Below are 12,717 nucleotides of genomic sequence, written 5' to 3'. Positions count from 1 at the left end.
TGCTCCAAACTCACACTGGTGGGAAGAACGGGGAGATATGATGGAAGACGGTACAGTGCTATGGCGCTGCTTTAGGATGGCAATGACACAGCAAAGTGTTTCTAGCAGTTGTGGATAAGTGTGCTAAAAAAATGGTGACTGCCTCATAAGTTGTGTAATTCATCCTTTGCTCTATAAATGTACATCCTTCCTTTTGTGTCCCAGTATCAGATGGTATGACATAAATTTTGACCAACCAGCAGCTCTGTAACTGCTGTAGAATCTCAAGTCCCAGCATTGATCACATGGTTTACCCTGACATTTCTTATAGAAACTGAGCGGTGTTCAATCAGGAGACTCAACGAACATATAGATGCAATTTCTAATGGCAGAACTGTTTAGATATAAACTATTACTAATTCTATCTGGTTCTGAAACTGGTGGGCTGATAATATGCAAATCACATACTCTGATTAATCTCATTTGCTCACCATTTAAAGTGGAACTTCCCTCTCTCAATCGGCATTGACTATTTGTAATCCTTATGCTGCTAGCATTAGTAAATAGATAGGAAGGTATTTCATATTTACTTGTTTTAAGCTTTTTTTAAATTTTTTCTGTTACTTCCCAGTTTCCAGGCCTAGGCAAATGATGTCATAAATCCCAAGAGTCTTCTGGAGGGGATTAGGGGTTTTCCTTTTGCCTGTGCTAAGGGCAGATGGATTCCATGAAGTATATGCTACATGAATCATCTGCCCTTTCTCAGGACTGCCACGACCAGAAATGCTAAAGGGGGTGTTTTTCAAAACAATTTCTGAGCAAAATATAGCATGAAGACATGGATTGATGAATGGATGGGCGAGTTTTCTCTGGATATGAAAAATGAATTAAATTGCATTTCTGTTTTGTGGTGCTAAGATGCAGTGTAGTCCTGCTTTAAGTGTCTGGGGCTTTAAATAATTTTCTAGTAAAAAAAAAAATGCATATTTTATCGTGCTTGTGAAAAATTTAAACAAATTGCCATGGTTTGTTCCTTTCTTTTCTTATTAGAAAAAGGGTATGGGTATGGATTTTATTTAATTAATGAGCACCTGAATAGACTTCTGTTATAGTTGTAACACAGTTTATTGTTTCAAGATGTCTGATTCTTATCCAACATATCATTTCAGGGCTTTGTACACATATGAAGGAAACAGCAATGACATCAGACTTGCAGGGACTGGAGGTGTGTGGTTTTTATTTTACCTTAATCTCCATACTGACTCACAATGCTGCTCTAGTTAGAGGTCTAACCACGTCCGTCCTATATGTGTATAGGCTGCAGTCAGCTACGTTTCATATTGCTTTTACTACATACATCATGTTGACCCCATTGTCTTCCATGTTCTCTCTTGTTCCTCATATCTGTCATTTTCCCCTTCATGTTCCCTCCAATATTCCACAGATGGTGGTCTGGAAGAACTGGTGGATGAGCTGAGCAGTGGGAAAGTCATGTATGCTTTCTGTAGAGTGCAGGACCCCAACTCAGGTCTCCCTAAATATGCCCTCATTAACTGGGTGAGTCAAGAAACAACATCACAAACGTGATCATTCATTTATTTTATCCTGGTCCTTATCTTATTTCTGTTCTATCTTTTAGACAGGGGAGGGTGTGAACGATGCCAGGAAAGGAGTGTGTGCCAATCACGTCAGCACTATGGCAAACTTCTTAAAGGTACAAGATTATTTATTGCCCATTAATTGCGCATTAACCGCTTGCCCTCCAGAGGATTTACCCCCATTCCTGACCAGGCCATTTTTTGCGATACGGCACTGTGTTACTTTAACTGGCAATTGTCATGCAATGCTGCACCCAAGTGAAATTTGTCCTTTTTTCCTACAAATAGAGCTTCCTTTCAGTGGTATTTGATCGCCTCTGCGGTTTTTTATTTTTTGCACAAGAAAAGACCAACAATTTTGAAAAAAAAAAAAAAAACATTTTTGACTTTTTGCTATAAAACATATCCAGTAAAAAAAAATGTAAAAATCAAATTTCATCATAAATTTAGGCCAAATTGTATTCTGCTACATGTCTTTGCTAAAGAAAAAATCCCAGTACATGTAAGTTAATTGGTTTACGTGAAAGCTATAGTTTTTACAAATGGCGGTATATACACTGGAATTTTTTTTTTTTTCTAATTCTAGTAATATCAGCGACTTCTAGCAGGACTGCGGCGGGCATTCTGACACTAGCTGCCAGCTCCCCAGTGACACTGATACAGTGATCAGTGCTGAAAAAAAAAAGCACTGACACTGTACTAATGACACCGGGCAAAAAGGGATTATCAAAGAGTTAACTGTGTGCTGTTTTACTGTGTGTGCAAAACACAACAGCATGCTGGGGCTGACGGGAGAGATTTGTATTTTACATACAGACCTCTCCCCTGTCAGTATTCTTCGGCAATCGCCGGGTGCAGGCTGGGAATCTCCGTCCGGGACCCGGTGATTGAAAGCCATAACCGCCAATGGCGGCGTGGGTAGGGCGGCTCACGCCCCCTACCCGGAAATGCAACAACACACACACACGAGTAGGGCTGCGGGGAAGCGGTTAATGGAACATGTTATCTAGATTATGAAACTATTTAGCTGAAGATGTACATAGTATTCCACATTTACTGCATTTACTTCTTCCTATGCTGCTGCTCTTTATTTGTTCCACATTGCCTTCTTCATCCCATTGTTCTTTTATTTCTGCTTTCACAGAACACAATCTCACATCAGGGGCCATATATTTGCTAGTCAGGTTCAAATGGAGGTATAAGAAGTAAATACTTTGGCAACTTTCAGACATTTTATTCTTTTATATACAGGCAAAGTGGTTACTGGAAAGTGAGACTTGTTATATTGTGACACTTATGCTACTTAATAGATCTAAAATTGGCTACTCCCATAAATGCTGTAAAAGTATGCAGAAGTTTTAATGAACTTGCATATTCAAATAATTTTAAAAATAAAGAATAAAAATGTGATGAGTTTGCTTTACTACTTTTTCTGCTGTGCGAGCAATGGCTAGAGTAAGGTTTAAAATGTCTCTACAGCCAAAACCTTTCTTAGTTTTGGATAGAGAGAGGAATGATTAAAACTCTTATGAGATGTTTTGTTTTTTTTTTTCTCCATCTGGACTGTGTCCAATTGACAATGATATCCCCGTAGACACAAAAGGAAGTAGAGGGGATCCCAACTTGAACAAGGGAGCAACTTTTCCCTCTACGTCTGCTCGTATACCTTGGGGTTCAGTCTTTGCTGCTCTGGTGTTATTCACACTTGTCCTTTCGGCTCACTTAGAATGATCTTTGTAGCTAGAGCATACATATACTCCATATGCATGGAGCATACTCCAGCCTGACCCAGTGGGTGAACAGTGGACCCTACCAGTTCAACCCAACCTCCTGTTGCAAGGTTTAATTTTCCATCCTTTACGATCACTAACTATAACGGCATGTTTGTTGAAGTTGGTCTTTTTCCCTGGCCTTCTGAAGGATAGGAAGATGGTTTTGCGGAAGATTTATCATCAGACCTATTTGCCTGATGTTAGGCTTAGAGATTTCAACCTCACAAGTATGTCATGGGCCACATTCTGGCATCTCCTAATCAGGAACTAACTTGGGTTTGGTTTTTTGAACACTCAAGGGTCAAGTTTTGACCTAGGTGGTTCTCTTCCAGAGACCCATTGCTTTGCATTCATTGGTGCGTGCCTATGTACAAGGAATCACGCATACTGTTCCATCAATCAGGACTTTGTTGATTCTTTGGGACCTTCGCTTGGTACTTTATGTATTGCAGGCAGCTTTTTGAACCTATCTTGGACATTCCTCTAGTCCTTCCGACATAAAAATGTCTGGCTGCCATTACCTAAGCTTATAGAGTTTCAGAATTTGCTGCTCTTGCCTGTTAGGTTTCGTTCACACTAGCTTTGAAAGCAGGCGTTTGAAGGGCATTTTTAACGCTCCTCAAAAGCCTATGGAAATGATACTATGGGCACACACAGTGCTGTTCACATTAGCACAACATTGAAGCCTCTTGTCAAGTCAGGAGGAGTTGAAGCCTTCAACAACTCCCATTCAAGTCTATGGTGACGCTCCTCAAACGCCTGGCAGGCGTTTGCAAGGCGTTAATACCATTAGAGTTTATTATAGGCGTTTGTAGTGCGGTTTTAACGCTTGTAAAATGCCTATAAACTCCGTTTGAACTCATGATGTAGGTTCACAGCAATATATTCCAAATGCAAATACCACACTTAGAATCAACTCCACACCCTTTACTTGCTTAATTGATGAAGAAATAACGAAGGAGTAGCCCACACCTGGCCATGAAACCACTTTTGATACAATTGTCCAATTACTTTTGGTCCCTTGAAAAAGGGGGGGGTGGCTACTCTTAATAGCTGTAATTCCTAAACCCTTCCTCCACGTTGGATGTACATACCCTCAAATTAAACCTGAGAGTGTGCACTTTCAGCCCATACCCATTATATAACTATAGCTTGTATATGTTTTGGTAAATACCTGACAAAAACTAAAATTGTGCCTGTGTCCAAATAGATATGGACCTAACTGTATAAAGGATTGGCTGTGTTGCTTAGAGCCACCTAATGGTAACCAGAGCAGCCAGCCCCATGTAAACGCAGAATGGTGAAATGTGTGACCTACTCAGGAACTGTTGATTTAGACACACATAAGGATTGTGTTAGAGTTGGTGCAGTGCGAGACATCTCAAATAAAGAATTCCAATGAATGTCAGATCATAGTCATCCTTGAGGAATTGATTAGTCATCATTTTGTCTGTGTATGTGTGGCTGATTTCTGCATATTGTCAGCCACGCACATTATATTAACCAGTTCAGCTCTCGCACCTCTATACCTTTATAACTAGAACATTTTTTTATATTTCTACTATGAGCGTATTTATTCAGCATTCATTTTATAATTCCTTAGGATAGAAAATAATATATATCTACAGTTTTTTTTAGGACAAATAGGGCTTTCTTCCGGTGATATTGTCTTTCAAAAGACAATAGGAAAACTAAAAAAATACACGCACTTTTTCATTTACCTTGATTAGTGTTGCTTTAAAATTTGTTGAAGGGGATACATCCAAGAGGCAGTAAAAATGCAATACCTTTTGATACAAAGTAGTAAAGGGAAGGACAACAGTCACTCGAAAAGTCCACTTGTCTGATTAGGAGGCTCACGTGCAACTGGGGCTGCCCTCCAATGGGCACCCAGGAATGTCACTCTGAGCCTTTACTAACACACCTGCATTGCTGTGCACCATAAAGCTTGGTAATACACTACTACAGTAGATATAAAAAGTCTACACACCCCTGTTAAACTATCAGGTTTCTGTGATGTAAAGAAATAAGACCAATAATTTCAGAACTTTCTGCCTTTAATGTGACCTATAAACTGTACAACTCAATTGAAAAACAAACTGAAATCTTTTGGGGGGGGGGGGAGGAGTAAACATAAAAAACTAAAATAATGTGGTTGCATAAGTCTGCACACCCTCTTATAACTGGGAATATAGCTGTGTTCAGAATTAAGCAATCATATTCAAAATCATGTTAAATAGGAGTCAGTACACACCTGCCATCATTTAAAGTGCCTCTGATTAACCCCTAATAAAGTTCAGCTTTTCTAGTAGGTCTTTCCTGACATTTTCTTAGTCGCATCCTACAGCAAAAGCGATGGTCCGCAGAGAGCTTTCAAAGCATCAGAGGGATCTCATTATTAAAAGGCATCAGTCAGGAGAAGGGAACAAAAGAATTTCCAAGGCATTGGATATACCATGGAACACAGTGAAGAGTGTCATGCTCAAGTGCTGAAAATATGGCGTAACAGTGACATTACCAAGAACTGGACGTCCCTCCAAAATTTATGAAAAGACGAAAAGAAAACTGGTCTGGGAGGCTGCCAGGATGCCTACAGCAACATTAAAGGAGCTGCAGGAATATCTGGCAAGTACTGGCTGTGTGGTACATGTGACAACAATCTCCCATATTCTTCATATGTCTGGGCTATGGGGTTGAGTGGCAAGACGGAAGCCTTTTTTTATGAAGAAAAACATCCAAACCCAGCTAAGTTTTGCAAAAACACATCTGAAACCTCCCAAAAGCATGTGAGAAAATGTGTTATGGTCTCATGAAACCAAAGTTGAACCTTTTGGCCATAATTCCAAAAGATATGTTTGGCGCAAAAACAAAACTGCACATTACCAAAAGAACACCATACCCACAGTGAAGCATGGTGGTGGCAGCATCAATCTTTGAGGCTGTTTTTTTTTCAGTAGCAACTGGGGCCTTAATCAAGGTAGAGGGAATTATGAACAGTTCCAAATACCAGTCAATATTGGCACAAAACCTTCAGGCTTCTGCTAGAAAGCTGAACATGAAGAGGAACTTTATCTTTGAGCATGAGAACGACCCAAAGCATACATCCAAATCAACAAAGGAATGGCTTCACCAGAAGAAGATTAAAGGTTTGGAATGGCCCAGCCAGAGCCCAGATCTGAATCTAATCAAAAATCTGTGGGGTGATCTAAAGAGGGCTGTGCAGAGGAGATGCCCTCGCAATCTGACAGATTTGGAATGTTTTTGCAAGGAAGAGTGGGCAAATATTGCCAAGTCAAGATGTGCCATGCTGACAGACTCATACCGAAAAAGACTGAGTGCTCTAATAAAATGAAAAGGTGCTTCAACAAAGTATTAGTTTAAGGGTGTGCACACTTATGCAACCATAATTTTTCAATTTTTTTTATTTTTACTTCCCTCCACCTAAACGATTTCAGTTTGTTGTTCAACTGAGTTGTACAGTTTATAGGTTACATTAAATGTGGAAAACGTTCTGAAATGATATATCTTTGTCTCATTTTGTTACATCACAGAAACCTGACATTTTAACAGGGGTGTGTAGACTTTTTATATCCACTGTATATGTTTTGCTGTTCAGTGTTACAAAGTTAGTGAGCTGACCTTTTTTGGTGCATTAGGCAGCCTTTTCAAATGATTTAACACATGGCAAAATGCGCAGCTGTGTGCATTAATGCATTAACGGTGTAAACCCAGCCTTAACAGTACTTCTAGAGCAGAGTTAGTTTATTCAGTATTCACTTTCCATTGGCCCCATTTTTAGGTCAGATAGTTAATTTGTACATCATTGTATATTTGGGTATGCTGATCCCATGGCAGTGGTCACTATATGTGGACAACCATTAACTAGTTGCCGACCGCAGATAGCCGAATGACGGCTGCACTGCGGCCGGCCAGTTCTGGGTGGACGTCATATGACGGCCTCCCAGAACGCGCTCTCCTGCGCGCCCCAGGGGGCGCGCACCCGGCGATCTTCGTGATCGCTGTGTCCTACGGACACAGCTGATCACGTGATGTGGTAAAAGGCCGATCACAGCGGCCTTTTACCACGTGATCAGCGGTGTCCAATGACACGCTGATCAGAGGGAAATGCAAGTGCCGGTTCTCGGCTGCACTTTCCTCACGCTGTCTGATCGTGAGGAAAGTACTGCCGAGAACCGGCAGTTGTCAGAGCGGGGATCGGCACCGATCATCAGGGCACTGATGATTGGTGCCCAGCAGTGCCACCCGCAAGTTCTGCCCACCTGTACCCAGCAGTGTGCCCACTAGCTCTGCCCACCTGTGCCCAGCAGATCACCCACCTGTGCCCAGCAGTGCACCCACCTGTGCCACTCTGCAGTGTCACACACCTGTGCCCAGAAGTGCCACCCACCTGTGCCCACCCACCAGTGCCACCCACCAGTGCTGTCCACCAGTGCCATCCGCCAGTGCAGCCCAGCAGTGCTGCCAGTCAGTGCCACCAGTCAGTGCCCAGGGGTTGTGCCAGTCAGTGCCGCCAGTCAGTGCCCAGCAGTGATGCCAGTCAGTGCCGTCTATCAGTACCCATCATCAGTGTCACCTATCAGTGCCGCCTATCAGTGCTGCATATTAGTGCCGCCTATCCGTGCCACCTCATTAGTGCTGTCTATCAGTGCCGCCTATCCGTGCCACCTCATTAGTACTGCCTATCAGTGCCCTTTAGTGCTGCCTATCAGTGCCGCCTATCAGTGCCCATCAGTGCTGCCTCATCAACGTACATCAGTGAAGGAGAAAAAATACCTGTTTGAAAAGTTTTATAATAGAAACAAAGAAACGTTTTGTTTTTTTTTTCAAATTTTTTGCACTTTTTTTATTTATAGCACAAAAAGTAAAGCGCCCAGCGGCGATTAAATACCACCAACAGAAAGCTCTATTTGTGAGAAAAAAATGATCAAAATTTCATATGGGTACAATGTTGCATGACCGCGCAATTGTCAATCAAAGTGCGGCAGCGCTGAAAGCTGAAAATTGGCTTGGTAAATAAGGGGGTATAAGTGCCTGGTAGGCAAGTGGTTAAAGAGGCCATCTAAGACTGGTGCTGTTCATTGAATTCTACAAGAAGTGCTACTGCTGTGTGGAACTTCTGTTGCAGTTTTTCTGAGCATGTGCAAAGCATCTGATGTTCTTTTGCAATCCTGTGTATTAACATGGCAAAACCGATAAGGGCAGGCTAGTTACATAGTTGGTCTGGCTGAAAAAAGACAAAAGTCCATCCAGTTTAACCATAAAAAAAAAAAAGTTATCCTATACCCACAGTTTATCCAGAGGAAGGCAAAAAACCCAGCAAAGCATGATCTAGTTTGCTCCTTCTGGGAAACCAATTCCTTCCTGATCCCCCAAGAGGCAATAGGATATTCCCTGGATCAACTTTACCTATAAATGTTAGTATCCAGTTATATTCTGTGTATCCAAGAAAGAATCCAGGCCTTTTTTTAACCACTTCCAGTCCGGACACTTTTACCCCCTTCCTGTCCAGTCCAATTTTCAGCTTTCAGCGCTATCACACTTTGAATGACAGTTGCGCAGTCATGCAACACTGTACCCATATGAATTTTTTAGCATTTGTTTTAGACAGATAAAGCTTTATTTTGGTGGTATTTATTCACCACTGGGATTTTTATTTTTTTTGCTATGTAAATGTAAATGTCCAAAGATTTTGAAAAAAAGTGTTTTTCTTATAAAATTTTGCAAATAAATAGTATTTCATCATAAATCTTGGCTAAAATTTAATTTTTTTTATATTTGTTTTTTTAATTTTTTTTACATACTGTCACCCTAGCAGTACAGTGTCACCATGGTGACACTGTACTACTTGTGGGGGGTGATGAAGATTTTTTTTTTTCTTTTTTTTTTTTTACACTGATTGCTTTTACACCCATAAAGGCTGTAAAAGCAATCATTTCTCCTTCTCTCTAGCTGAGAACTACTGTGTGAGCTGTGATTGGTCACAGCTTGTCACATGGTACAAGGCTGTTGTGAATAGCCTTGTACCATGTGACCTCTGTGATCATTCACAGTTTTCACACATAGTAAGCAATGATGTCAGAAGTGACGTCTTGCTTACTACTCTGCATGTGATCACTGATTGGCCAATCAGTGATCACATGATTGGGACCTCGCACAGAGGTCCCTTCCGACGATCGGTGTTCAGCTGTGTCCGGAGGAGCTCGCACAAGCAGGGGGCGGGGAGGCCGTTTATAAACGGCCACCGACCCTGCACTGCCACCGTCCGGACGTTTATATACATGGGCCGGATGGGAGGTGGTTAAAGCAATCCACTGAGCTGGCCAGAACCAACTCTTGAGGGAGTCTATTCTACATTTTCTCAGCTGAAGAAACCTTTCCGTGGTTGGAGATTAAATCTCTTTTCCTCCAGACGTAAAGAGTGCCCCCTTGTCCTCTGTGATGACCTCAAGGTGAATAGCTCTACCCCGAGTTCACTATATGAACCACTGATGTATTTCTACATGCTGATTATATCCCCCTTATTCTGTCTTGAGAAGAGGAGATTAAATTCAGTTCCTCTAATCTTTCCTCATAGCTGAGCTCCTCCATGCCTCTTATCAGGTTGGTTGCCCTTCTCTGTACTTTCTCCAGTTCCCCAATGTTCTTTTTGTGAATTGGTGCCCAAAACTGAACTGCATATTCCAGTTTAGTTTATATAGTGTATTAGAATACTACCTCTAAAGCAGTGTCTTTACACTTGTCCAAATTACCATATGCCAGAGACTGGGAAGAAGTGAAAGCAGCTGGGTACTCTGCAGCACCTAGTGATAATTAACTGTCCTTCCAGAATGACAGAGAATTTATGAAGCCAAGTTGTTCTTTTTCTTGACTGAATGTTTGCACTATTGGAGCAGCTATATTTGCTATTGAGAATCAGTTTTTTCTAATTATCTGCATGTGCTGTAGTCATTTTTGGTGTCTCCTAATGTTTAGATCTTTTTTTTTTCCCACATTTGCTCTTTCAATTTCTCTGAGCTCAGCCCTTCGCTGCCTCCCCTTTGATTGTCCTCAGAGATTCACATTTCCTTCCACACAAGCTGTGGATGTTCTAGGAACTGGATTCTTTCATCTTCCTCAACCACAGCTCCTCCTCGTTGAGTCATCTGAGAAACAACTTCACATGATTTATATTTCTACCTGTAAAATATATGCTGGATTTTTCATTTTCATGTATTTAAAGCAGAATGTTCAAGAACTGACCACCTTCATAATCCTAGTGCTGGATCATAGTTATATAGTTAGTCTGGTTGAAAAAAAGAGATAAGTCCATCTAGTTTACCCAATAAAAAGGGAAAAAAAATTATACAATCCTAAATCCACAGTTGATCCATAGGAATGCGAAGAGCTGGCATATTCTTAACAGATTAGTAATCCACAACCTGCAGCTCAGTATCCATGCTCTTCAGAACTTTTAGAATTTCATGTATTTTGAGTCATAGAAACCTTTTGGTCACTGAATGAAGAAGCTATTGCCTTTTGTGAATGAATTTTCAAAGAAGCATCGTTATTAAAGTGCGGTCTGTAGATTTTCACCTACTTTCATGTCTTTGATTTCGTTCTTTACATTGCTACGTTCTTTTGGGCCTTCACATTGGTCCCAGTTCTGCTGACTGCTATGAGTAATCTACAAATTGGCCATTGGAGAGGACACAAAGTTGCTGGCCATTGTAGTTTGCAGACTTTCTTAGGCGAAATGACAGGGCATGTATGGTCAGAAGATTAAAGTGGTTTTAAAGCCAGAAAGTTTTTTACCCTAATGCATTCAATGCAATAAGGTAAAAAACCACCTGGGTGCAGCTTCCCACCCCAGCCCCATATACTTACATGAGCCTCATCTCGATCCAGTGATGTGCATGAGAGCCGCGGCTCTCCTAGGTCTCTGTCTCCTCATTGACTCACACAGCTGCTGTCCATCACAGCCAGTGTGTCAATGAGGAGAGAGTGGGGGTAGGGACGAGCTGCGCTCTGTGTAAATGGACAATGTCCAAGAGGCTTTGCTATTGGGGGCACTCGGTGGGGGATCCAAAAAGAAGCGGATCGAGCTGCTCTGTGCAAAACCATTGCTCATAGCAGGTAAGTATAACATTTTTGTTGTTAAAAAAAAAAAAAAAAAAAAAAAGATAGGCGGTATAGAAGGTACATTCTACTTATATTTAAAGATACTGCATTTATTTTATTTTATAAAAAATGTTAGTTTAGTGTCACTTTAGTCCTGTCTTTCGGTCATGTTTTCCAGCCATGTTCAGCTAGGTATGTTCACATAAAATTTTCATTATTGTGCTTGCTGTCTTTTTTACTCTCTACATTTTCATTGTTTTGTTTTTGTTCTTTCCTCAGGGAGCTCATGTCACAATCAATGCCCGTGCTGATGAGGACGTAGAACCAGAAACTATTATAGAGAAGGTGGCCAAAGCCTCTGGAGCCAACTATAACTTCCATAAAGAGAGTAGTAGAGGCGGTGATGTTCCTCAGGGCCCCGTGGTAAGTTTTGGTATTGAGAGAGACATTTGATAAACAAAATATTGTATATGTACAAAAACTGGATTCTAATCCATTTGTAATCCATGGACTGGTGAGACAGTTTCTTTCAGCACAGTACTGGTAGCTTTTGGAAGTCTGGGATTTTAGATATTATTTTTCTAATAGGTTTACTTTAACCACTTCCCACCCAGCCACTGCAGATAAACTGCCAGGTGGGTCATGCACCAATCTGGGAGAATGTGTTCATACGTCCTCCCACTCCTGGGGCTCACGTGCAGCCTTGGGGCCATGCAGCAGAGTGATCCTAAGATGACTGTGTCCCTCAGACACAGCCCATTACATATTGGGAGATCTGTTCTCTCATTGGCTCTCCTGATCATGTGATTGTTGTGTCCAATCACAGCCATCACACAATGTAAACACAAACAATTGTCAATGTATCCGCTCTCCTCCTCACAGAAAGAGCTCAGTGAGACGGAGGAGAGCCAATCCATGCAGCCTGTCAAGGATCTGTGTGTAACTGTTAATTGTCAACATCTGTCAGTGTACCAGTCCAAAAAACATCTGTCTCATTGTACCTATGTTCCATCATCATCTGTCACAGTGCACATCAACATCTGCAATAGTGTCCAATTGCAACATCAACATCTGTTGGTGTCCCCTGTGGACCCTCAACATCTGTCAGTGCCCCAGTGCACATCTGCAGTGGTGCTCCAGTGGACCAACATCTGTCAGTGTCCCAATGCAGAACATCTGTCAGTATCCCAAGTGCAGATCAGCATCTGTAGGTGTCCCATTGGACCATGAACATCTGTTACAGTGTACCA

The 12,717-nt window shown here is 41.5% G+C and overlaps 1 protein-coding gene across 2 annotated transcripts in view; it reads left to right on the top strand.

The window, feature by feature from the left end:
• The window catches only part of DBNL (drebrin like), a 59,157-nt gene that overhangs the window by 28,329 nt on the left and 18,111 nt on the right, over positions 1 to 12,717 (top strand). For both annotated transcript variants that reach the window (XM_089692463.1, XM_089692462.1), the window contains exons 2-5: positions 1,149 to 1,204; positions 1,424 to 1,536; positions 1,619 to 1,693; positions 11,747 to 11,890. In XM_089692463.1, the coding sequence (XP_089548589.1) occupies positions 1,149 to 1,204; positions 1,424 to 1,536; positions 1,619 to 1,693; positions 11,747 to 11,890 (388 nt within the window). The remainder of the gene's footprint in view (positions 1 to 1,148; positions 1,205 to 1,423; positions 1,537 to 1,618; positions 1,694 to 11,746; positions 11,891 to 12,717) is intronic.

This window comes from Staurois parvus, unplaced genomic scaffold (genome assembly GCF_062004578.1).
Source record: "Staurois parvus isolate SC_StPar_1 unplaced genomic scaffold, SC_StPar_1.0 ptg000586l, whole genome shotgun sequence".
Lineage (NCBI taxonomy): Eukaryota > Metazoa > Chordata > Amphibia > Anura > Ranidae > Staurois > Staurois parvus.
Note: the sequence above shows the minus strand (reverse complement) of the source record. Positions and strands in the feature narration are given on the sequence as shown.